The 19,479-nt window shown below is 42.2% G+C and overlaps 7 protein-coding genes and 1 long non-coding RNA gene across 9 annotated transcripts; 4 read left to right on the forward strand and 4 right to left on the reverse strand.

Moving 5' to 3' along the window:
* The first annotated feature begins 181 nt into the window (after positions 1-181).
* Positions 182-2,865, forward strand: faa (fumarylacetoacetase). The gene is given in 8 exon segments (NM_001170893.1): positions 182-367; positions 1,038-1,267; positions 1,350-1,490; positions 1,679-1,929; positions 2,015-2,221; positions 2,288-2,433; positions 2,517-2,634; positions 2,705-2,865. Coding segments are annotated over 8 exon segments (1,254 nt in total). The 5' UTR covers positions 182-283; the 3' UTR covers positions 2,782-2,865.
* Positions 2,817-3,590, reverse strand: LOC116417777. Its single transcript, XR_004228037.1, has 2 exons — positions 3,317-3,590; positions 2,817-3,222 (listed from the first exon to the last, which is right to left on the reverse strand). It is a non-coding gene; the product is annotated as an uncharacterized LOC116417777 (long non-coding RNA).
* Positions 2,922-4,835, forward strand: LOC100117902 (fas apoptotic inhibitory molecule 1). Its single transcript, XM_001601971.6, has 5 exons — positions 2,922-3,172; positions 3,587-3,819; positions 3,894-4,019; positions 4,094-4,143; positions 4,225-4,835. Exons 1-5 carry the CDS (start codon positions 3,153-3,155, stop codon positions 4,393-4,395), a joined length of 600 nt encoding a protein of 199 aa, XP_001602021.1. The 5' UTR covers positions 2,922-3,152; the 3' UTR covers positions 4,396-4,835.
* On the forward strand, positions 4,817-7,289 carry LOC103315387 (coiled-coil domain-containing protein 113). The gene is made up of 6 exons (XM_008203868.3): positions 4,817-5,002; positions 5,082-5,204; positions 5,854-6,073; positions 6,232-6,465; positions 6,537-6,769; positions 6,833-7,289. The coding sequence occupies exons 1-6, from the start codon at positions 4,924-4,926 to the stop codon at positions 7,159-7,161; spliced, it is 1,218 nt and encodes a 405-aa protein (XP_008202090.1). The 5' UTR covers positions 4,817-4,923; the 3' UTR covers positions 7,162-7,289.
* Positions 7,290-7,389: 100 nt separating this feature from the next.
* On the forward strand, positions 7,390-12,859 carry LOC100118011 (angiotensin-converting enzyme). 2 transcript variants are annotated; one of them, XM_016986262.2, is made up of 13 exons: positions 7,390-7,845; positions 8,828-8,965; positions 9,038-9,196; positions 9,265-9,364; positions 9,471-9,614; positions 9,704-10,007; positions 10,079-10,231; positions 10,309-10,433; positions 10,504-10,679; positions 10,763-10,923; positions 11,002-11,124; positions 11,209-11,393; positions 11,500-12,859. In XM_016986262.2, the coding sequence occupies exons 1-13, from the start codon at positions 7,777-7,779 to the stop codon at positions 11,601-11,603; spliced, it is 1,941 nt and encodes a 646-aa protein (XP_016841751.1). In that variant the 5' UTR covers positions 7,390-7,776; the 3' UTR covers positions 11,604-12,859. The 2 variants fall into 2 exon arrangements, with proteins under 2 accessions (XP_016841751.1, XP_016841750.1); XM_016986261.3 differs by having other exon boundaries at positions 11,479-11,627.
* LOC100118047 lies at positions 11,625-13,728 on the reverse strand. The gene is made up of 8 exons (XM_001602075.6): positions 13,537-13,728; positions 13,236-13,467; positions 13,033-13,168; positions 12,874-12,959; positions 12,403-12,618; positions 12,147-12,321; positions 11,985-12,061; positions 11,625-11,908 (listed from the first exon to the last, which is right to left on the reverse strand). The coding sequence occupies exons 1-8, from the start codon at positions 13,639-13,641 to the stop codon at positions 11,700-11,702; spliced, it is 1,236 nt and encodes a 411-aa protein (XP_001602125.2). The 5' UTR covers positions 13,642-13,728; the 3' UTR covers positions 11,625-11,699.
* Positions 13,729-13,859: 131 nt separating this feature from the next.
* On the reverse strand, positions 13,860-17,982 carry LOC103315390 (methyltransferase-like 26). Its single transcript, XM_008203933.3, has 3 exons — positions 17,840-17,982; positions 15,049-15,117; positions 13,860-14,867 (listed from the first exon to the last, which is right to left on the reverse strand). The coding sequence occupies exons 2-3, from the start codon at positions 15,078-15,080 to the stop codon at positions 14,231-14,233; spliced, it is 669 nt and encodes a 222-aa protein (XP_008202155.1). The 5' UTR covers positions 15,081-15,117; positions 17,840-17,982; the 3' UTR covers positions 13,860-14,230.
* Positions 15,226-17,840, reverse strand: LOC100118085 (dnaJ homolog subfamily C member 21). The gene has a single exon (XM_016986264.1). It carries the CDS (start codon positions 17,345-17,347, stop codon positions 15,350-15,352), a length of 1,998 nt encoding a protein of 665 aa, XP_016841753.1. The 5' UTR covers positions 17,348-17,840; the 3' UTR covers positions 15,226-15,349.
* Positions 17,983-19,479: the final 1,497 nt, after the last annotated feature.

Raw genomic sequence — 19,479 nt, forward strand, 5'->3', positions numbered from 1 at the left:
TCAAAATCGAGAAAAACACCAACTCCGACTAAATCTCCATACGAAATTCAGGGATATCTCGATCAGCTCTCCAATCCGTGACTAGGAAGACCCGTTTTCTCGACTCGTCTAGGCGTCGCCGTAAACAGGTGAATAAATTACATCTCGGCGAGCCTGTCGGCCTCGAGACGAGCCCCCGGTTACACGATAATCCACGGGACAGCGCCGTGCGACGATTGCGGAGGCAGAGTCGTGCCCGCCGGCTTCGTGTTTGGACGTATACGTCCTCCTTCCTGTGTCAAAGATGAAGTCTTTTATCGAGTATTCCCCTCAGTGCGAGTTTCCCATTCAGAACCTGCCCTACGGAGTTTTCTCCACTGCTGATAACGTGAGTCGATTTTTTTTTTTCGAAAAATATAATTTAGCTTTGAGGTGCTGATATTGATTTCTTCAGCTTTTGTTTTTATTTCCTAGATAGGTTATGTGGGTGGATTTAATAGACGCTTTTTAAATAATTGTAGCTGGAATTTAACGTATACGTTGACGTATTATTTGCTTGCCATCTATAAGCTGTTCTTTTCTAATTCATGGATAGCCTACTGCTGGTATCGAGAATCAACAGTTAATTTGAAATTCATAAAAATCTAAATACTCGATCTGCTTTTACACGTAAACAAGTTTCTACCTTCTCATTCTGAATTTTCCTTCTTCACGTGCCATCTGATGTTCATAACGGAGACATACTCGACATTCTAGAATTCTTCGGTACGTCAGGAATCTACCATTAGTCGGTTACTCCTTACCCACTGCGTGCTCGCGTCGATTCCAGCGCCTTGTATCCGGCAGCGGTACATACATCCGAGCAATCAATAAAGTTATTTTCGTATCACTGCGCAAAAAAAAACTATTTATTAAAATAATGTTCATGAATATTTTAATAAACTAAATTTTCACGAGGTTAAAATTGTAACTGTATCCAGACCGGAATATTTGAATAAATGAAATAATACCTGATCATCACTTTTTTATTAAAAAAAAATTATTATTTATTATTGCAGCCAAAGAAGAGAATCGGCGTAGCAATCGGCGACCAAATCCTAGATTTGTTCGCAATAGCTCACCTTTTCACTGGACCACTGCTAGCCACCAAACAGGATGTCTTCCGTCAAGAAAGCCTCAACGATTTCATGTCTCTCGGCAGACCATCTTGGCTGGAAGCCAGACATACTTTACAGAATCTCCTGTCCGTCGAGAATCAAACTTTACAGCAACCCGATGCCCGATCCAAGTATGCTCGTTTATTATACTTCACATCTATTCTCAACGGTGTTGATTTCTCAATTTTCACGCAACACTCTGCTTGCTTCCAGAGTCTTCGTGGCCCAGAACAAGGCGACAATGCACCTGCCCGCTAAAATTGGAGATTACACAGACTTTTATTCTTCCATTCACCACGCGACGAACGTCGGAATTATGTTCCGTGGAAAAGACAATGCCCTCATGCCAAATTGGTAAACAGAATATTGCACTGCTACTATTGTTCGGTGGAATTGGAAGGGTTTGCTCTGCCAACTAAAGCGTTTTGTACAAACAATCGTAAAGTTTTTTTTTAACCAGTAGCTTTCCTTAAACTTTACTTAGTATTTTGAAATAATTGATTTCAAGATACAATTTATGTAACATTTTTCAATTTGAATAGGAAGCACCTCCCTGTAGGCTATCACGGCAGAGCCTCTTCTGTAGTAGTCTCAGGTACCCCGATCAATCGTCCACAAGGTCAAACTCTTCCAGTAGAAGGTGCTGATCCAGTCTACGGTCCCTGCAAACTCATGGACTTCGAACTGGAGGTCGCCTTCTTCGTAGGTCCACCTACCCAACTCGGCGACACGGTCCAAGCCACAAAGGCTCAGGAGCACATTTTCGGCTTCGTGCTTATGAACGACTGGAGCGGTGAGTCTCTAATTCGTCTAACGGACTCCTTATACGTCAAAATTCACGGAGAGCTGAGTCGGGTAATGATGGTCTGCATTTTTAGCAAGAGACATTCAGAAGTGGGAGTACGTGCCTTTGGGTCCGTTCGGAGCCAAGAACTTGGGTACGACCATTAGCCCTTGGGTGGTTACCATGGAGGCACTGGAGCCGTTCAAGGTAGCGAATATGGAACAGGACCCTAAGCCGTTCCCCTACTTACAGCATGCAAATTCGTGTAACTTTGATATCAAACTCGAAGTTGACCTGAAAGGTTCGTACATAAATTCGTTGTTAAACTATAGTTTTTCAAACAATTTTATAATTTTCTCATTTTTAGCTCCATCTGGTGTCACGACGACCATTTCCCGCAGCAACTACAAATACATGTACTGGACCGCGCAACAACAATTGGCTCATCACACCGTCACCGGTTGCAACCTTAATGCTGGTGACCTGATGGCCTCTGGTACCATCAGCGGTGAGGTATGAATCATTACAATCAATGGATATTTTTAAAAAGTAATCAATAAGTTATGTCCTATCAAAACCAATCTTTTTTCATTTAGACCGCTGATTCGTACGGTTCGATGCTCGAGCTTTGCTGGAAGGGTACTCAACCGATTCCCTTGAAAGACGGAACCACCAGGAAATTCTTGCAAGACGGAGACGAAGTTATCATCCGAGGTATATCACATTATTTAGTCTTATACGAGACTTGAAAAAATACATTTTTAACATATTTGTTTATCAACAGGTTACAATGATGTTGACGGATACAGGATCGGTTTCGGTAACTGTGCAGGAAAACTGTTACCGGTGAAACCGCAATAATTGAACGTTAGTGTAAAAAACAATAAAAAGATAAATTTGTGATGAATATTTTATTAATAAAAATACATGCTTTTATTTAAAAAACTTTTCCACCTACTAAATTATTCCTATACTCCATTGTTACAATAACAAATACAGATAATATAGCAGCAGGTATTTCTGATACTCGAATTTTGTATGTATGGCATATTACAAGTTAAAAAACCTTGCGAAAAATCTACGTCCGCAAGTTTAAGCGCCATTTTCAAATGGATTATTAAAGAAGAAATTGTCATCAAGCGTATAAAAATTATTGATTCCAGCAAGAGAGCTCCTATAAGCAGGTGCGCGATCAATAAACTGTACAGTGTACCTCCACCTGCCTAGTGATCATGACGAATTCCCTGCTGCGGTAAATATGTGGCTTACCAATTCTTCGCTTTGTAATTTCACTTTGTTTTCCTTTTTGTAAATGTAAATTAACAAAATTGATCGCGTCAGTTTCGAAGAAAGTTACGCACAGACATTATAAATGTAATCGAGATTAAAGCCGCACCTGCGTATTTCAAGCGAGTTTGTATTTATATTTTAGTTGTGCCTTAACCTATGACGCCGAGTTTGTAAAGTCTTGCAGTAAGAACTTTTCACGATTAAAATTTAACAACGTTTTGATGGCCGTTTACAGATTTATTTATTGTGTAAATATTATTTACACAATATACGATAAAATAAAATAACAAACTAAAAAACGCGCACGATAGAGTAACCTTATTATAACTGCACTTAATCTCTATTAACAATATCTAAAATTAAATATCCACTTCAGGAGCTTGCAAGCACTGGAGTCGCTGGGAAACCAGCCGACAGCTCGCTGGGAAGTGCCCCTAAGCGACAGCGTCCACGTGATCGAATTCGAACATGGCACGGCGACGGGACGTCGTACCGTGAAAATCGATGGAAAAGTTCTCATACATCGCGAGTGGATGTTTCGACTGGTTGGTGATGAAGTCTTTCAGTTCGGGGAAACAAAGTTCCTCATCAGGGTAGATCCTATTCCTGGTTAGTTATTTTTATTTACTAGTTATAGTTGGCAGGTAGTAATTTCAAAAATATTAATTGAGTGTGTTTTGAAGGGTTGAGGTATTCGTACACCTTATGGGTGAATGGCAAAAGCTTCAAGAACTTCATTCAGTCGCAGTCGAAGATACTGGAGACATGGTCGACTCATGTGGGTCAGAACGAGTACCGGATTATTCTAGGTACGTTTAAAAATACGTTTAGAAAATTTAATCATAAAAATATTAATTTATCATTTCCGTTGTAAAAATCATAGATAAAAATACGCAAATTGTTTGGGTCAACGGAGAACAAGTGGAAGTGGAGGTAGGGAAATCTATTGATTTCATTTTCCACACTGGAAAGCTATTATTCATTCATAACGCAATCGATCACATAAATTTACAGTCAGAGTTCATCGACGGCGGAGCGGAAATACTTTTCGCGATCGGGGAAGTACCGGCGATAATTCGATCCTGCAGTTCCGGACAAAAGGATGTCGGAATAAAGTACTCGCTTTTTGTCAATGACGTCGAAATTACGGAGCAGAATTTGGAAGGGGCTCTGGCGGATGAATGACAGGAGCCGGATTTGAGAATGATGGGTTTGCTGTTGTTATAGGATTTCTTTGGATTTCTGCGTTGTGAAATTGTCACTCCTAACCAAGACTTGCGCATTTGAGAAGATAGGTTCGTACAAGTTTAAAAGGGCCTCAATTTATGGGCATTTAAACTGAAGATTGAAAATATGCGTTTTAATAAATCTGATAGTCTTCGTTAAGTGCGACGAAATGTATTTGTTGTTAACGTTATTGTCGAGATAACATAAGAGTTGAGTTTTGAATGCATCAAAATTGACAGGGTGTGATGTTCATAGGAGATTTTTACGTATCACTTGCTGTATTTTTGTACGAAAACAAACTTTTATAGTACGACAGCTGCATTATAAGAATGTTCGAAAATAAACACCACGTGGCACTCGTAAATACTTACTTGCTAGCCAACTTCTCGACAAAGCAATAAGAAAGCTCTCCATATTAACCTAAAATTATCCCGTGTGTTAATATCAGTTACTAACAAACATAAGAAAAATAAGACCTTTCCAACGATGCAGTCAGAACGGACAAGTTCTCTGAGCGTTGTCTCGAAGCTCCTGGCCTCGACGAAAGACGAAATAAACTTCGAAGGTAATACAAAAATAAGTCTCAATGTATGCTCCGAGCCAACCGGGCAGAAAAACGGAAATGCGTATGCATCGCTTTGCAGAAATGTCGGATGAACAGTTAGGATCGACGCTGGAAGAAGCCATGCGTACCAATAGAACGTTGACCTTAGAGAACGAGGTATTCGAGCGTTACCTGCGACGCAGAGATCCCCAGTGTTTGCACAGTGAGTGAGACACGCCAGTCGTCCCTTTTTGCATGACTAGAGTACATACGCCCGTATCTGCGGGCGTTTCCATTGTTCCGAGCACTTTTTCGAGGACAGAGAGAGAGAGAGAGAGAGAGAGAGAGAGAGAGAGAGAGAGAGAGAGAGAGAGAGAGAGAATGAGAATTGACGCAAATACTATAGCGCGCGAGCAAGCCCGTCGTTTGTCCGGCTGTATTGGCCTGTTGAATGCTCGATTAGCGATGTCATTTTTCGGAAGAGCTTGAGGCTGCGTTCGCTCGTGCGTGGACTCCTCTCCTCCTCTGCAGTAGTAAATTTGTTTGCTCGACCTTTGTTCATTTTTATTATTCCACTTTCGCTCATTTTTAATGATAATGCTTATGGTCAGATAAAAATACTAGACTTTTCATTTTCCATATACTAACAACGCAGTAATAACTGGTGAAAACTCGTTACGAAGAAAATAGTAGAATGTTTTCTCAAGGCACTGCAAAATAACAAACCTTAAGTGACGCAACGACACTTTCCGCTATACTTACAATCATCCGCGCAGTCGTTACGTCTTTGAGCCTTGATGAGGCCGCCAATTAACGACGACGTCTCAGAAAACGCATTTCCATTCTCTCAAACCAACGTAATTTACACTCAGAGCTATCATACGTGGTGGAGTCAGCCCGTCAAGCCCAAAAGCTCTCCCGCCTCCGTATCTCGCAGCAGCAGCCTCGAGGCGGTTCGACTCCGAGCTTGCAGTCGTTTACAGCCAAACCTGCCTCGTCGTCGGCTACTCTTCTGAGTGTCCAGCTCGCGCGCACCGCTTCCGGAAGTCAGCAGGCGGTAGGTTTAGCCAAGCGAGCTGCGAAGGGACTCAAGTGAGTGAGTCACGGCTATATACTCTGTCTTGGAACGGAATTAGTCTCTGGGGGGAACCGTTAGCCTGTGATTATCGTAATGGAGATAAGCAGACGGCGAAAGCGGAGGGTGCGTGCGTGTGTATACACTTTCTTTTTACCTTTTTCCTCGCTGCAAGGATAACAGTGGCGCACAGGATCGAACTGGTGGAGAAGGAGGTGGAGGAGATGCGGAGACAGTACAGGGAGTTCGAAAAGGGGCTGTTCGGTAAGAAGGAGGGGCTGGAGACTATGCTGGAGGAGATAAACTACAGGATCAAGGAGTGCGAGGACACGGCCGAGCAGTTCGAGAACGAGGTTTTGAATCAGGTCGATCCGGTCAGCAAAAGAATTACCGCGGATAGTTTTGTCAAGTGAGGCAATTCCCGCGTGTGTACTGTGTGCGGAGGAAGCTTCGATTGAAGTAAAAGGTTTCTCTATTAAGGTTCGTGGAAAGGCAGTTAAAGTTGGCTGAGATCGCGGTCGACAAATTAAACTTGAAGATCGTAACGACAAAGCGCTTGATTCGCCAAACGAAGAAGCAGATAGATCAGCGGGAAGAGTTGGGAAACACTCTGCGACCCGTGGATTTCGAGAAACTGAAGATCGAGAACAAGTATCTCACCGACGACATCGAGCGGTACAACCGAACCATTAAGACGCTGAAACAAATCAACGGTACATTCTTGCAGAAACGATCATTGATTTTTTCCATTCAAAACATGAAATTATAAATCTCAGGGCATTACGGTCTGACGCTGAAGAGTCACAAAGAACGACTGCTGGAGAAAAAATCGAAGCTGCAGTCGATCGAGAACGAGCTCACGTCAAAGGAGCGTGAAAACGTCGATTTGCGACGCTGCCAAACGAGAGCGACGCGTGAAATAAGGAAGGCCGAGGGCCAGTTGAACCACATAAAGAAGCTTCGGGAGGAATACGAAATACCGGAAGTTCGCGACTTCCTCGAGGTGCAAAAACAATTGCAGGAAGCGAGAAAAAACTTCAAAAGACTCGGCAGACGGCGAAAGCTTCAGCTCTTCACTTTGCGATCTCTTCGGAGAAGAAGCTAGCGAAAATATATATTACAAAGTATACAACACGTAGCTAGTGGTAACCGAACAAACGCGTAAGACAACGTGTAACAAGCGTTAACACGCACGAGGCAGGAAAAAAAAATAAATCCGACGATAGAAATCACGACGCGTGTATACCATTTCCTCTCATTACAACCAAAAAGTCAAAAGCCGTAGGAGGAAAAAAAAGAAGCTGTCCGCGCGCGAGGCGTCTTCCAGCACACAAGAAGAGAAACAGTATAAGTATACAGCAGAAGTAAGTAAGCGCAGCGTCGATCCTCGACGTAGCCACGCGAGCGAGAGATTTGGCGTGTGCCGCGGTGCGCGCCGCTGTCACGCTTCACGCACCGGCGATGCCTGTCCCTTCCTCTTCCACATCTAGCCGCTGCACACTCGTCGTCCTGGAAAAACAGCGTCGAGAGCTCTCTCTCTCTTTCAGTCCGTCGCGATGTTTCTTCGCCGCGCGTCGACTTGTTCCTAGGTAACGGAGAAGCTTGATAAGAGCTAGGGTGCATTTCGAGCGTACACGCCGGCCTCGCGAGGGTGGAATGCATTGAGAGCTGCAGTCGTGTTGCTGATGCTTGCTGACGAGCGCGAGTTCAAGGGCGAGAAATGAAGATCCTGGGAATTGTCCTGCTGCTGGTCGTCGGTGCCCAGGGAAGCTTGGCTCGGTATCTTGAGGTGAGCCATTTTTATTTTCATTTAATTTTAAGAGTTAAAAATTCAAAATGGAGATCCTTTTGGTTTTAATTTGCAATTTGTTAGGTATATTCTTTCACTTTTAATCTCGATAACGCTTCATGCGTAAATCGGACCGTTAATATCGCTAGAGTACGCATTAAAAAATGAAAATCTTCTAGAACAATGTACCCCCCTCTCTTTTTTCCACTTTCTCCATAATTCAACGTTCGAAGGAAGGAAAGCCTCGAATTACAATTTTCCTCTCGGTTTCCTCGCGTCTCACTTTATCCTGTGATCATCGCATCTCTCCGCGCTATACAAAAACATACTTTGTATTCCCTCTATCGCAGAGAGTGAAAAAGAAAAATCGCAAAAATCTCTGTCGCCCAGATAGGTGTACAATTTCGGAATTGCAAGAAAGTTTATTGTGCGATGATCAGGCGGATAAACGCCAGAATCTTTTATATAGTCAGCGGCGCAAGATTAACGGTACTCCCAAGATGATACTGTTCGATAAGTGCCCTACGCCGCGTGCTACTATACTCCCTCTCGGACATGCATGGCAAAGCGCTTATTGTTCTGCGCTCGCGGATCGAGCTTGGAGGTTCTGTGCCGTATATGTATGTAGTAGGTGTATCTTATATTCGCTTTAAAATAGCGCCCATTAAGTCTCCTTTACGACCCCGCACCCATGCGGGCTAATGTTGTTGCTAAACAATGTCTAATCGGCTATATAATTACGGTAGATTCTTTTCTCACGTCCGTATACAATCCGCACCTTTGTTTCGCCGAATAAAATTGCAATAGCAGAAGATTAAGCTCAATTTATCAATCAAGCTATTTTCAGACGTAATTTAATGTAGGCTAATTAGGACGCTATACATTATCGGTTGTTAGGAGCTGGTTTTATTTCTAAATTGACCATTTAGCTTTTGGAGGCATGACTGCACAGGGAATAAAAATAGCGCTGCTTGTTACGCAGGGTTTGAACGTGAACCTGGGAGAGGCGCTTCAATTCCTCAGGGAATATGATCGGGAGGCTTCCTCGGTGTGCAACAGAGTTATGACGGCGCAATGGAATTTCGCTACAAATATTACCGATTCAAATCGAAGGAAAATGGTACGTATCAAAATCATCGTGATGAAATGCCATCGTCTTCTACATGGCAATATTTTTGTTTTACCCGATCAGCTGGAGGAGCAGACGGTAAAACTGAAATTCGAGAGAGCGTCTTGGCGAAAAACTGTGAGCTTTGCTTGGAACCGAATAGCCGATCCACTGGCAAGAAGACAACTGAAAATTATCGCCGTCAAAGGACGGAATTCACTGACCGATGACAAGTTCAACGAAGTAAGTGCACGAAAATAGATATTTCTTTCGGGTCAACAACAGACGCTAACAATCACGTTTGTCTGCAGATGCATCATTTAATCATGGAGATGAAGGAATTATACAACCGAGTGAGATTATGTCCATACAGAAAAATAGGAGCTACTTGTGACTTGACATTCGATGCAGGTAAACCCACACACCATGAATATATATTAAAAGAAAGAACAAAAAATTAGGTGCAGCTAAAAGGATCATTATTGAACGAATGTTTTTATCGTTTGCGAAATTGCAGACGTCATGAGGATAATGTCGCAATCACGAGACTACGATGAGCTGCTGCACTACTGGCAGGCTTGGCACGAGGCCGTCGGGCCACCTTTGAAGAACAAGTACGTAAGATACGTCCAGTTGGCAAATCAGGCCGCGAAACTCAATGGTAAAGTTAATTTCTTATTTTTATTTGCACTACACAAAAGTGTGATTATAATTTTATTAATTACTTATTCTGCGGTTTTGAATGTTTAGGATTTGCCGACGCAGGTGACCAGATGCGCGAGATTTACGAAGACGACTATTTCCAGCAGAACATCGCCGAGGTCATCTCCGCGATCACACCCCTTTACAAACACTTGTTCACTTATGTGAGAAGCCGATTAATCGAGCGTTACGGCGACAGGATTCGCAACGATGGACCACTACCAGCCCACATATTAGGCAACATGTGGGCCCAAAATTGGGAGAATCTCTTTGACCTGGTGCAACCATTCCCAGCAGTCAAAAAGCTGGATGTCACTTTGGACATGATGATTCAGGGATTCACGTCGCTTAGGTATGTTTATTCTCTAAAACCTAGAAACGCTTTTAAGATTGCGATCTGATATTGATTTTCGATCGTCACAGAATTTTTCAAATGGCCGAGGAATTTTTCACGTCGATGGGAATGAAGCCTATGCCACCGGAGTTCTGGAGATCGTCGATGTTCGAGAAGCCAATCGACAGAGAAGTCAAGTGCAGCTCAAGTGCCTGGGACTTTTGCAATAAAATTGATTACAGGTCAATGAAATGTGGATGATATTTTAATAACAAAGAATCGAAGACAGTGAAAGCAACTGAAAGGGTTTAAATTTCAGAATCAAGCAGTGCACCAAAATAACAACAGATGATTTAGTGTCGACTCATCATGAGATGGCTCACGTGCAGTACTACTTGCAGTACAAGGATCAGCCCTATATCTTTCGAGGCGAAGCCCTGCCTGGTAATCTACGTCGTAAAATTTTTATGTACACGGATATATATTTATAACCATATTATTTATTTGTTTTTAGGATTTCACGAGGCAGTAAGCAATGCCATAGGCCTATCAGTTTTCACCCCTCAACACTTGCACAGAATCGGCCTCTACAATAACGCCACTGACGATTACGAAAGCAACATAAACTTTTTGATGCTCATGGCTTTGCAGAAAGTCGCATACTTGCCATTCGCGTACATAGTAGATCAGGTATTTACAATGTATACAGTATGAGATTGTAACTTCTCACAAAAAAAGTTTAATATTTAATGCTGAATTTTTGTCGTGTACAGTGGAGGTGGCGCGTATTCAGTGATGGCGTGACGGATATGACGACGCGATGGTGGGAGCTGAGATTGCAGTATCAGGGCATAGTACCGCCTATCCCGCGAACGGAAAGAGACTTCGACCCGGCATCCAAGTATCACGTTCCAGCGGATCTTCCTTATTCAAAGTAAAAATATATGAAATGCGAAATTTTGTCGTAACTTTGTTGTAATACAAAATACTGATTGAAATGGCAATTTTTCAGTTATTTCGTGTCAGTAATACTACAATTCCAGTTATTCGAATCGCTATGTGATATATCCGGTCACACAGGTGATTTGCACACTTGCGATCTCTATCGATCACGAGAAGCCGGGCGTTTACTTTCGTGAGTCTTATTTGTCGTTAAGAATCATTATTATTTTGTACGACAATTAATATAACGGTACTAATTGAATCTTTAAATTGACAGAGACGTATTGTCCGTGGGTTCGTCGATGCCCTGGCCGGACATAATCAGGCTGATGACTCGAGGTCGCACCAATAGAATAGACGCCGGTGCCATGCTGCGATACTTCCAACCTCTGACCCAATTCCTCAGGCGACAGAACCAGATCGAGCCGGTGATCGGCTGGGTCATCAGTCAAGAAGATACAGGTACGTACACGAATTCAATATAAAAATCACGTCAACGTCGAAAGTGGTAGCGATTAGAACGTCGAAGAATACCTCGTAATATTAGACTTCCCTACTTCGTTTACAGCCTTGTTCGCCCACTGGTACCTAGGCAGTGCGAACACCATCGCCTCCTCCGTAACAATTCTACCAACTGTGTTACTTGTCTGCTTCCACTGGCTACAGCTCTGAAGAGTACGAGAAGAGCGAAGCTGCTTTGTATATAAGACTAATTTATTTTGTGTAAATAGACGCGCTGTACAAATAACCTGATGAAGCTACTGCAGATCAACATGGAAAGCCCTCGTTCTTCTTGTAACAGTCAAGCTTCGAGAGCTCCGAGGAACTGTACTCGCGACCCACCTGATTGCCGTAATTGTCGACGCAGAAGCACTGTTTTCTCCGACACTGCCAGGCTTCGAAGTTTCCGTTTGGACAGCAGGTCGGCAATTCGACGACTCCTGCGTTGGAAAGCACTAAGCGAGTTCTTGCGCAATCTGAAACATAATTGCAATTTGTGATTATTTACATGCATCCATTTGTTAAACGATATTCTGTAAGAATTTAGCTTACTGCAGTCGATAGTTTTGTCCGCGATGTCAGCTTCATAACTGTCAATTTGTCTGCCATCCATATCGGTGCACACTTTTCTATGATTAAATTAACAAACGATTAATCTATGTGATTCGTTATATTATTTTAAGTGTAGATTAAGTATATAAAATGCGTAGTTACTTCGATCCAGCTATTTGTATTCTATCGTACTTCCCATCGGGCTGACAAAAAGGCTCGTTGATTCTGAGCAAACCAGTTTTCGCATTCTCTTCATCTTCCTTGTAACTCAAGTAAACTTCACGTTCGATCTCACAAGACGTGCTGTAAGTACCGGGTCTATGCCTTGATGAATCAACTGTGAATATTTGAAAAACTATTTGTTAGAATATAGTACTTTCAGCTATATATAGCTTGTATGATTTATTGCAATACTCACAGCAGACTGGCATATTCACGTTGATATATTCTTCGAAAACGATGTCGGTATTCGATATCGGTGAGCCCAATTGAGAATCGACGCAAAAGCAAGTCGAGTTTTCGCCCTTCACGCACTGTAGTTGATCGAATGTTCCGATTTCCGTACAACGAGCTACACTAATTTCGTGTTTTGGGTCTAACGTGTTCAGTGCTTTCCATGCGTTTATCGAACAGCCTGACGATTGAAGATTAATGTTAATAATACTTATTAATTTACACAGTTTGAGATATTATAACGAATACTACAAAATAATAGGCTAAGCTGATTGTTCTAATTTTAACATTATTAACTCGTAACAATTTCATAAATGTTGTAATTGATGATTTTGTAAGTTTTATTAACTTGATTGACGTGGAAAATAAGACGTCTGTAATATTTTTATATTTGTATGTTGCTGCAATAAATTTACATCAAACAAAAAGTGCTTACCACATGTCATCTTCTTTTCATCTTCGTAATCCAAATACGGAATCTCTCCGAATATTCTATGTCCATCGGGCGATAGACAGTAACATCTAAAAGTCGATATTGTAATTCTATAAAACAGTTTTTGTCTCATTGAAAGTTATTTAAAACGTCTCATCTTACATAGAGCCAGGAATACAATGTACAGTTTGATATAGACCATCGGTGTTACATTTCGGTCGAATTTCAGCCATTCCAAGAGTGCCTTCTTCTTTGCGCTTATCATATGCCTTTTGAGCGTTTGTGCAAGCACTTTCAACTGCAAAAAGTTACACAGATTAATTTTATTAAAAAAGTTGCTTTTCGCGTTTGTCATCAGCACTTACTTTCTTCACACGTCGTCTCATATTTGCTTGTTTTGCATTGCAAGCCAGGCCCGCACACTTCCAAAGGCGACACAGCTCCTGGACATCCTACTGTGCACCTGTCCTTTTCCTCAAGATTCTTCAAACAATAGTCGCAGCAACTGCACGTATCTGGAAACGGTAAGTGTGTGCTGTTCGGATTCTTTCTACAGGTCATACTCATGGCTCGGCAGGATGCAGTTTCTTTGAAATCCTGTAAAATAGTTCCGATGCAAAAATACGAAGATGATAACGAGTATTTTACTGTCTACTTCTCATTTACCTCGCAAAATTTTTTGGTACATTTATAGTTGTCGACTTCATCGCTTGAAATTGTTAATATGGACCAAAGAGATAATTGAATAAACGCAAAAATTAATAAATTCATGATTTTGCAAAAGAACGAACTTGAAACAAAACTATAAATTACTACGAAGTGATATTGCAACGGCAAAGCGCTTATCAGTATTATCCGATAGTGAAAATAAAAATACGAAGATAAGATGCAAGCTGATATATATATATATATATATATTATGAATCGATATAAACTGAAGGACCGCTGACTGAAATAAAGTAAGAACTGCATGAGTAAAACAAGCATTGTGTCATGGAACAATACATTTATTTTAAAGCTAAAATATTATGCGTATACATCGTTTGGCGATAGAATATTCACTGGATCGACTTGAGTATATAATAAAAAGATCTATGTAAAAACATTATTATTGAGTAGTCCTTAAGACAGTTCACTCTGTTACGAACTCTACATTGCAACAATATTTTGTACTCCAAACAGATCTGTATTCCATTAAATAGAAAAAAGTACATCGAAATTTTCTCTTTTTCTGTTTTTTTTTGTTTCATTTGTTCCGCTCACCCATTACCGCTTTGATTCAAATGAGTTTAAACAATTCTACATAGGTAGAAGGATATGAAAAAGTAGCGACAGAATAGAATACTGGAATGTTCGGTTACTATTCGAACTTCTGCCAGATCAAAGTCTTGTTATTAGCAGGCATCTCGATGCACTCGAACAGCTGAATCCCGTTCATTTGCGCGAGGTTCCTTAGATTTTCAATATCTCTTACACCCCACCGGGGGTCCTGAGCCTTGAGATTCTGATCGAACCTAACGTTGCTCTCGGGATACAGCTTTCCATTGACAGCGTAAGGTCCGTAAGTAAAGAGGATCCCGTTGTGCTTCAGCAGCTTGCCAGCATTCCTGAACAGTCCCTCCGAGCACGCGATGGGCGAGATGTGCATTAGGTTGGCGTTGTAGATGTAGTCGAAGCTCTTCTCGTGGAATTCGCCGGGCCAGGTGCGGAATTCGGTCGTGATGTCTATGCGCACCGGTTCGGCGACGTTGCTAAGGCCGTGGCAATGCGCAGATATACTCTCCAGTAGCCGATCCTCGCACTCCGACGGGTAAAATGTCACCTGGGGAAAGTGGGGCGCAAAGTGCGCCGTGTGTTGTCCCGAACCCGAGGAGATTTCCAAGAGAGTCTGATTGGAGCCTCGACGAATGTACTGGCGCAGGACTGAGAGGATCGGTTCCTTGTTGCGGTCAGCCGCAGGGTAGATTAGCTTCTTCGAGGCCATCGGACTGGAGGCTCTGCAAGTAGGTTCATTTGGACTTTAGGATCAATCCGAAAAACAATATTTATACTACTCAAAAATGAGAAAAGTCAACCGAAAAAATATTACAAGCAGGAGTGAAATATAGCAAGTCGATCGAATGTAACGAATAATTTTGAGTAGTATTAGTCAGAATACTTTAGAAAAATTCCAATTACCTGTGCGTGGCCGCACAATGGATAATATTCATGCTACGTTTACGATTGCTTTCTCAAGACTTTTTTATTCTGTAAAAAATCGTTCTGAATTAATAACAACAAAAAGTAATGCACAAAAATCAGATCTCGAGTACGACGCATGCGAAAAGTGAGAAGAAACTAAGAGAGACACCTATGTGTGTGTATTTTACATCATATATTTATTGCTTTATCGTATCGTAAATAAGTCACAGACTTTTGTGTTATATAATACATCATTGGAAGAATTAACAGTATAGAGTCTCTTTTGAGCGGATAATTTTCAATCATCACTATTCTTATTCGTCCTGCCCTTCCCCTTAGCAGTCCTATCTACACTCTTCTTGACTTTCGTCACATTGGGTATGTACATGGAGTGCCCGGTTTTCTTCAGATGATCGAACAGCTTGTTCTTGCTCGAGAACTCCTGCTTGCAAGCTGCGCATGTGTGGTCGAGATCCTTGTCTTCGAGGTCCGCGTTCTTCGAGGCCTTCCTCGTCCTGTCGTTCGTCTCTCGAGCCTCGCCGGCTGCCTGTCTCTGAGCCTTCCTCAGCTCCTTCGCTTTCTTGCCCTTCTTCTTGCCGGGAAGTGGTGAGACGGTTTCCTGGGGCGAGTCGTCGTCGCTCTCCTCGGCCTTGGCTTGGCTTCCGTCGACGCTGAGCGATGCCGAGTTATCGTTGTCCTTGTCGATGTTGACCGGTGTCTGGGATTTACTCGAGCTGAGCTTGTCCATCAGGATCTTTTGTTGTTGTTGCTTTTTGCGCTGCTTCTTGGACAGGCCCATGAGCAGGTCAACCTCCTTGTCGTCGTCATCGCTGTCCTCTAGGATCGACATCCGGGCATTCTTATTCTTCTTCTTCTTCTGCTTCTTAGGTTTGACCACGACTTCGTCCTCTTGGTCGGAGAGCAGTTCCTCGTCAGGAGTGTCACTTTGGTAGCCGTCCTCTTTGTTCGTGTCGTCTGATTTTCCGAGAACGTAGCCTTGACTGATAGAAGTATCTGCACCACTGCTCTTTTGATTTTTCTTAGATTTTGATGCTTTGCTACTCTTGCTGTTTGATTCAGATTCTGAGTCTTTCTCCTCGTCTGAGGTTTTGGCATCTTTTTCTTCTGTATCGTTACTTTTGGCAGGAGGATTTAGTAAGAAGTCGGGCATATCTGTCCCGGTCGCAAGTTTTGTCCCTGGTGGCAGTGTAGCTTTCCAATCTCCTTTTTCTGAGTCACCATCCTGGCTATCATCGCTGCTGGAAGTAGATCCATCGATGTCATCTTCAACCATGGATGCCTTTAGTGCTGCTACATTGTCTTTGTGCTTCTTGGAGTTTTCATGATTGCTAAACGCCTTTTGAGTTTTGAACAGTTTAGTACATGCTACACAGTACAGTGCATTTGAATCTTCCAGATCTGATTCCTTCTCTTCGTCTGATGATAATTCTTCTCCAAATTCTGCTGCTAAGGAAGCTTCGATGTTCTTAAGTTCAGATTGAATGTTGGAGAATTTAGACCACTCAGATTCCTTGTGCTCCTTCAGCTCCTTTTGACGTTCCAACAGCTGCTGCTTTTTACGCTCTTCCATTTTCCTCTTGTTCTCTTTAGATTTTTCTTCCAGTTTTTTCGCATGAGCCTGGACTCTCTTGTCACGCTTGCGCACAAATGCAACTAGATTTCTTACTTGTTCATTCCTTTCCTTTTTAGCCTTGTCTCTGATTTTCTTGTTTTCCTTCTCCATCTGTCTAAGAGCATATCGATTTGGAGCATCTCTGATATTGTATGGCTCGAGCCAAGCAAAGGAACGTTTAGTGGTATAACTTTGCCAATAAGCATAAAATTTGTGCACAACATCTTCGTAGGAGCTGCTGGAATCACCAAAACCAGGGACCTCTTCATCCGAATCTCCCTCTTTGCTGAACTCTGCATCTTCCGCCGCTAATTTCTCAAATACATGGCGGTACACGGTATAAAATCCCTTCTCGTCATCTCCGTAACCCTTGAAGCAGGTAGAGGAGAAATATTGGAAAAGATCAATAGAGTCATCTTTGTAGTCATCCCCGATACCACCCTTCAGAATAGCTTCTCTGTGATTGTCATACCATGCCCTCTCATGAGGATCACTAAGTACTTCATAGGCTTGTTGTACCAATTGGAATTGTTCCTTGGCCTCATCAGGATTGTCAAGATTTTTGTCTGGATGCCATCTTAAAGCTAACTTACGGTAGGCCTTCTTGATCTCATCATCCAATGCATTCCGAGGAAGTTCTAGCACTTCGTAGTGACATTTCATTTTAGTCTAACTTTAATCAGCACCAGAGCAATAATTTCTAGAGGTGATTGTTGAGGTAATTAGTCAAGAAATGATTTCGCTAACTTGCATAAGAAATTTTCGCAATAAACTTTGCATAAGAAGCTTGATCCTTTAGATACTTTTAACCTCAGAGCTGTCCAGCATGTTTCAGGTGTTTAAGAAAATCTTGAACATAGTTGCTCAGCTTAACGGAGAGTAGAGCGAATCTTAATTGCGAATTGTTATCTCAATAGACGAAACGCAGCAGCGTAGTTTTAAAATAACGCCGACATGTTTGTTGTTCCACCATATAGGTTATGATTGTCGATGCTTGAATTATTTAACAATCACTCGCGGCTGAACAATCGAGCGACTTGATGCGAGATAAGCGTCAACGAGCGAGAAATAAATTTTCGAAAAATTCGCAAAACATATAACGCAAGGAAAATATATAAGCGACAATTGGGTATGGCTTATTTTTATCGTGCTTACCGAAGTTTCCCGTCTGCAGCGCCATCCGACACGTGGTGGAGAACTACGTTGAGCTACAGAGTGCATGCGCGAATTTTTCGATGCAGCCGCGCGGCGAGCGATACTAATTTGCAGTAGGCCGCACGGTTGCAGACATTCGGGCGTTGCCGCGTTACGTCGGTTCGATTCGATATTTCGATTGAGCTCGGGGTGTGTTCCGTATCAAGATCCGTATTGAAAATTGACTACTGAAGTTCTACTGGAAAAATCGTCTAAGAAATACAACCATTCATTGTCGTTGATGCTGTTTATGAACCCATCCGCTTCGTTCTATAGATGAGCCCAGTATCGATGATTTTTGTTTGCAGCTTGTAATAATTATAGACGCGCCGCCAGGTGGTGACCGGGTATTATTACTCGCAAGTTCTAAGGGATCCATGAGTATTAATATAGAAGAGCTAATATTCAAGTTAATACCATTATTTAATACAATTATGAGATTTAAAACGATCAATACATATGGACGTCAAGGCTCGTTTTTCGCGAAAACTAAGATGCTTCGTTCTTTGATACTCGGGCACAGCCGAATATTTTATATGTTACGCAAAAATGTTACCGAGGTTGTGCATCGCGAGTGGCTAGAGCTGGAGAGCGGCGCGAAAGATTTTGACGAAATTTTTCGCAAATCGTTCGACGAGCTCTTTCGTGAGAGCGGTGTGGCAGCTGTAGCAGACCAACAGAAAATTTCCTTCGTGGCCTGGAAAGGAATAACAAAGAGAATTTGAAAATTAAGCAGCAGCTCCTGGAGCAGGAACCCAGCCTCAGCAGAGTCGATTCGAGTTCGGAGTTCGGAAAACTATTATTCCTGTGGGTCGCCGTCTTGGGCGTTTACAACCAGTCGGCCGATCAACGAGCCCTTCGCAGTCCACAAACCTCAGATCATCGACGAGAAGTGGACCATACTCCACGAGCTGCTAGAAATGAAGCCCACTCCGGAGGGAGAGCAACTCATCCGTCTGATAGTGACGGACCACGGCAAAAGGCTCATCGAGAGATACCCGAAGCTGTTCAATTATTTCCGAGAGTGTATCGAACAGATCGAGAGGTGCTTGATTTTCGACATCCTCATGGAATGCGAGTGCACGATCGCCGTGTTCATGCGGAATCTCAGATTCGAGATCGGCTTCAATAATTACGATCTGTCGAAATTCTCCGAGTATGCCGAGGACTTAGTGGAAGCCTTCGAACGTGTAGAAAAGCTCTACGAATTTGTTATGAAAGAAGAGGATTTATTATTCGAGGCTTTTCTGGATACTTTACCTTATTTGGTTGTGAGGAAATTAGAATTGCTAAGAGCGTGATTGATCAGTATAGTGTTTGTTAAATTGAGAGAGACGCGAAAACTCATTCGAACTTAAGGTAGTTCACCGGAATATTTATTTTCTTAGGATATCGCTCAAACTTTGTTTATATCTTCAATTAAGTGTTCTCTACAACGTGGTATTTTTTTACCCCCCAAGCGACATTATTTTTTGAGATATCTTGAAATTTTGTATTTTAACATGGGAAGCCTATACCGAGTCCGAATTTTGAGGACGTTCAGTTGAATTGCGAAGCGAGTTTTCTTAGAATATTTTTTAAAAACTCGCTTATGATGTAAA

The sequence above is a fragment of the Nasonia vitripennis genome, chromosome 5 (assembly GCF_009193385.2).
Source record: "Nasonia vitripennis strain AsymCx chromosome 5, Nvit_psr_1.1, whole genome shotgun sequence".
Classification (NCBI taxonomy): Eukaryota; Metazoa; Arthropoda; class Insecta; order Hymenoptera; family Pteromalidae; genus Nasonia; species Nasonia vitripennis.

Coding starts and splice junctions, on each gene's coding strand:
- LOC100117902 (XM_001601971.6), top strand. CDS start 3,153: ATGACGAATTCCCTGCTGCG. Junction 3,820..3,893: donor CAGGGTAGATCCTATTCCTG/GTTAGTTATTTT, acceptor TGTGTTTTGAAG/GGTTGAGGTATTCGTACACC. Junction 4,144..4,224: donor GAGAACAAGTGGAAGTGGAG/GTAGGGAAATCT, acceptor ATAAATTTACAG/TCAGAGTTCATCGACGGCGG.
- LOC103315387 (XM_008203868.3), top strand. CDS start 4,924: ATGCAGTCAGAACGGACAAGTTCTCTGAGCGTTGTCTCGAAGCTCCTG. Junction 5,003..5,081: donor AGACGAAATAAACTTCGAAG/GTAATACAAAAA, acceptor ATCGCTTTGCAG/AAATGTCGGATGAACAGTTA. Junction 6,466..6,536: donor ACCGCGGATAGTTTTGTCAA/GTGAGGCAATTC, acceptor TTCTCTATTAAG/GTTCGTGGAAAGGCAGTTAA.
- LOC100118011 (XM_016986261.3), top strand. CDS start 7,777: ATGAAGATCCTGGGAATTGTCCTGCTGCTGGTCGTCGGTGCCCAGGGA. Junction 7,846..8,827: donor GCTTGGCTCGGTATCTTGAG/GTGAGCCATTTT, acceptor CTTGTTACGCAG/GGTTTGAACGTGAACCTGGG. Junction 11,394..11,478: donor CATCAGTCAAGAAGATACAG/GTACGTACACGA, acceptor TCGTAATATTAG/ACTTCCCTACTTCGTTTACA.
- LOC100118047 (XM_001602075.6), bottom strand. CDS start 13,641: ATGAATTTATTAATTTTTGCGTTTATTCAATTATCTCTTTGGTCCATA. Junction 12,960..13,032: donor CATTGTATTCCTGGCTCTAT/GTAAGATGAGAC, acceptor ATCGACTTTTAG/ATGTTACTGTCTATCGCCCG. Junction 12,062..12,146: donor ATACAAATAGCTGGATCGAA/GTAACTACGCAT, acceptor ATTTAATCATAG/AAAAGTGTGCACCGATATGG.
- LOC103315390 (XM_008203933.3), bottom strand. CDS start 15,080: ATGAATATTATCCATTGTGCGGCCACGCACAG. Junction 14,868..15,048: donor CATTGTGCGGCCACGCACAG/GTAATTGGAATT, acceptor ACCTACTTGCAG/AGCCTCCAGTCCGATGGCCT.
- LOC100118085 (XM_016986264.1), bottom strand. CDS start 17,347: ATGAAATGTCACTACGAAGTGCTAGAACTTCCTCGGAATGCATTGGAT.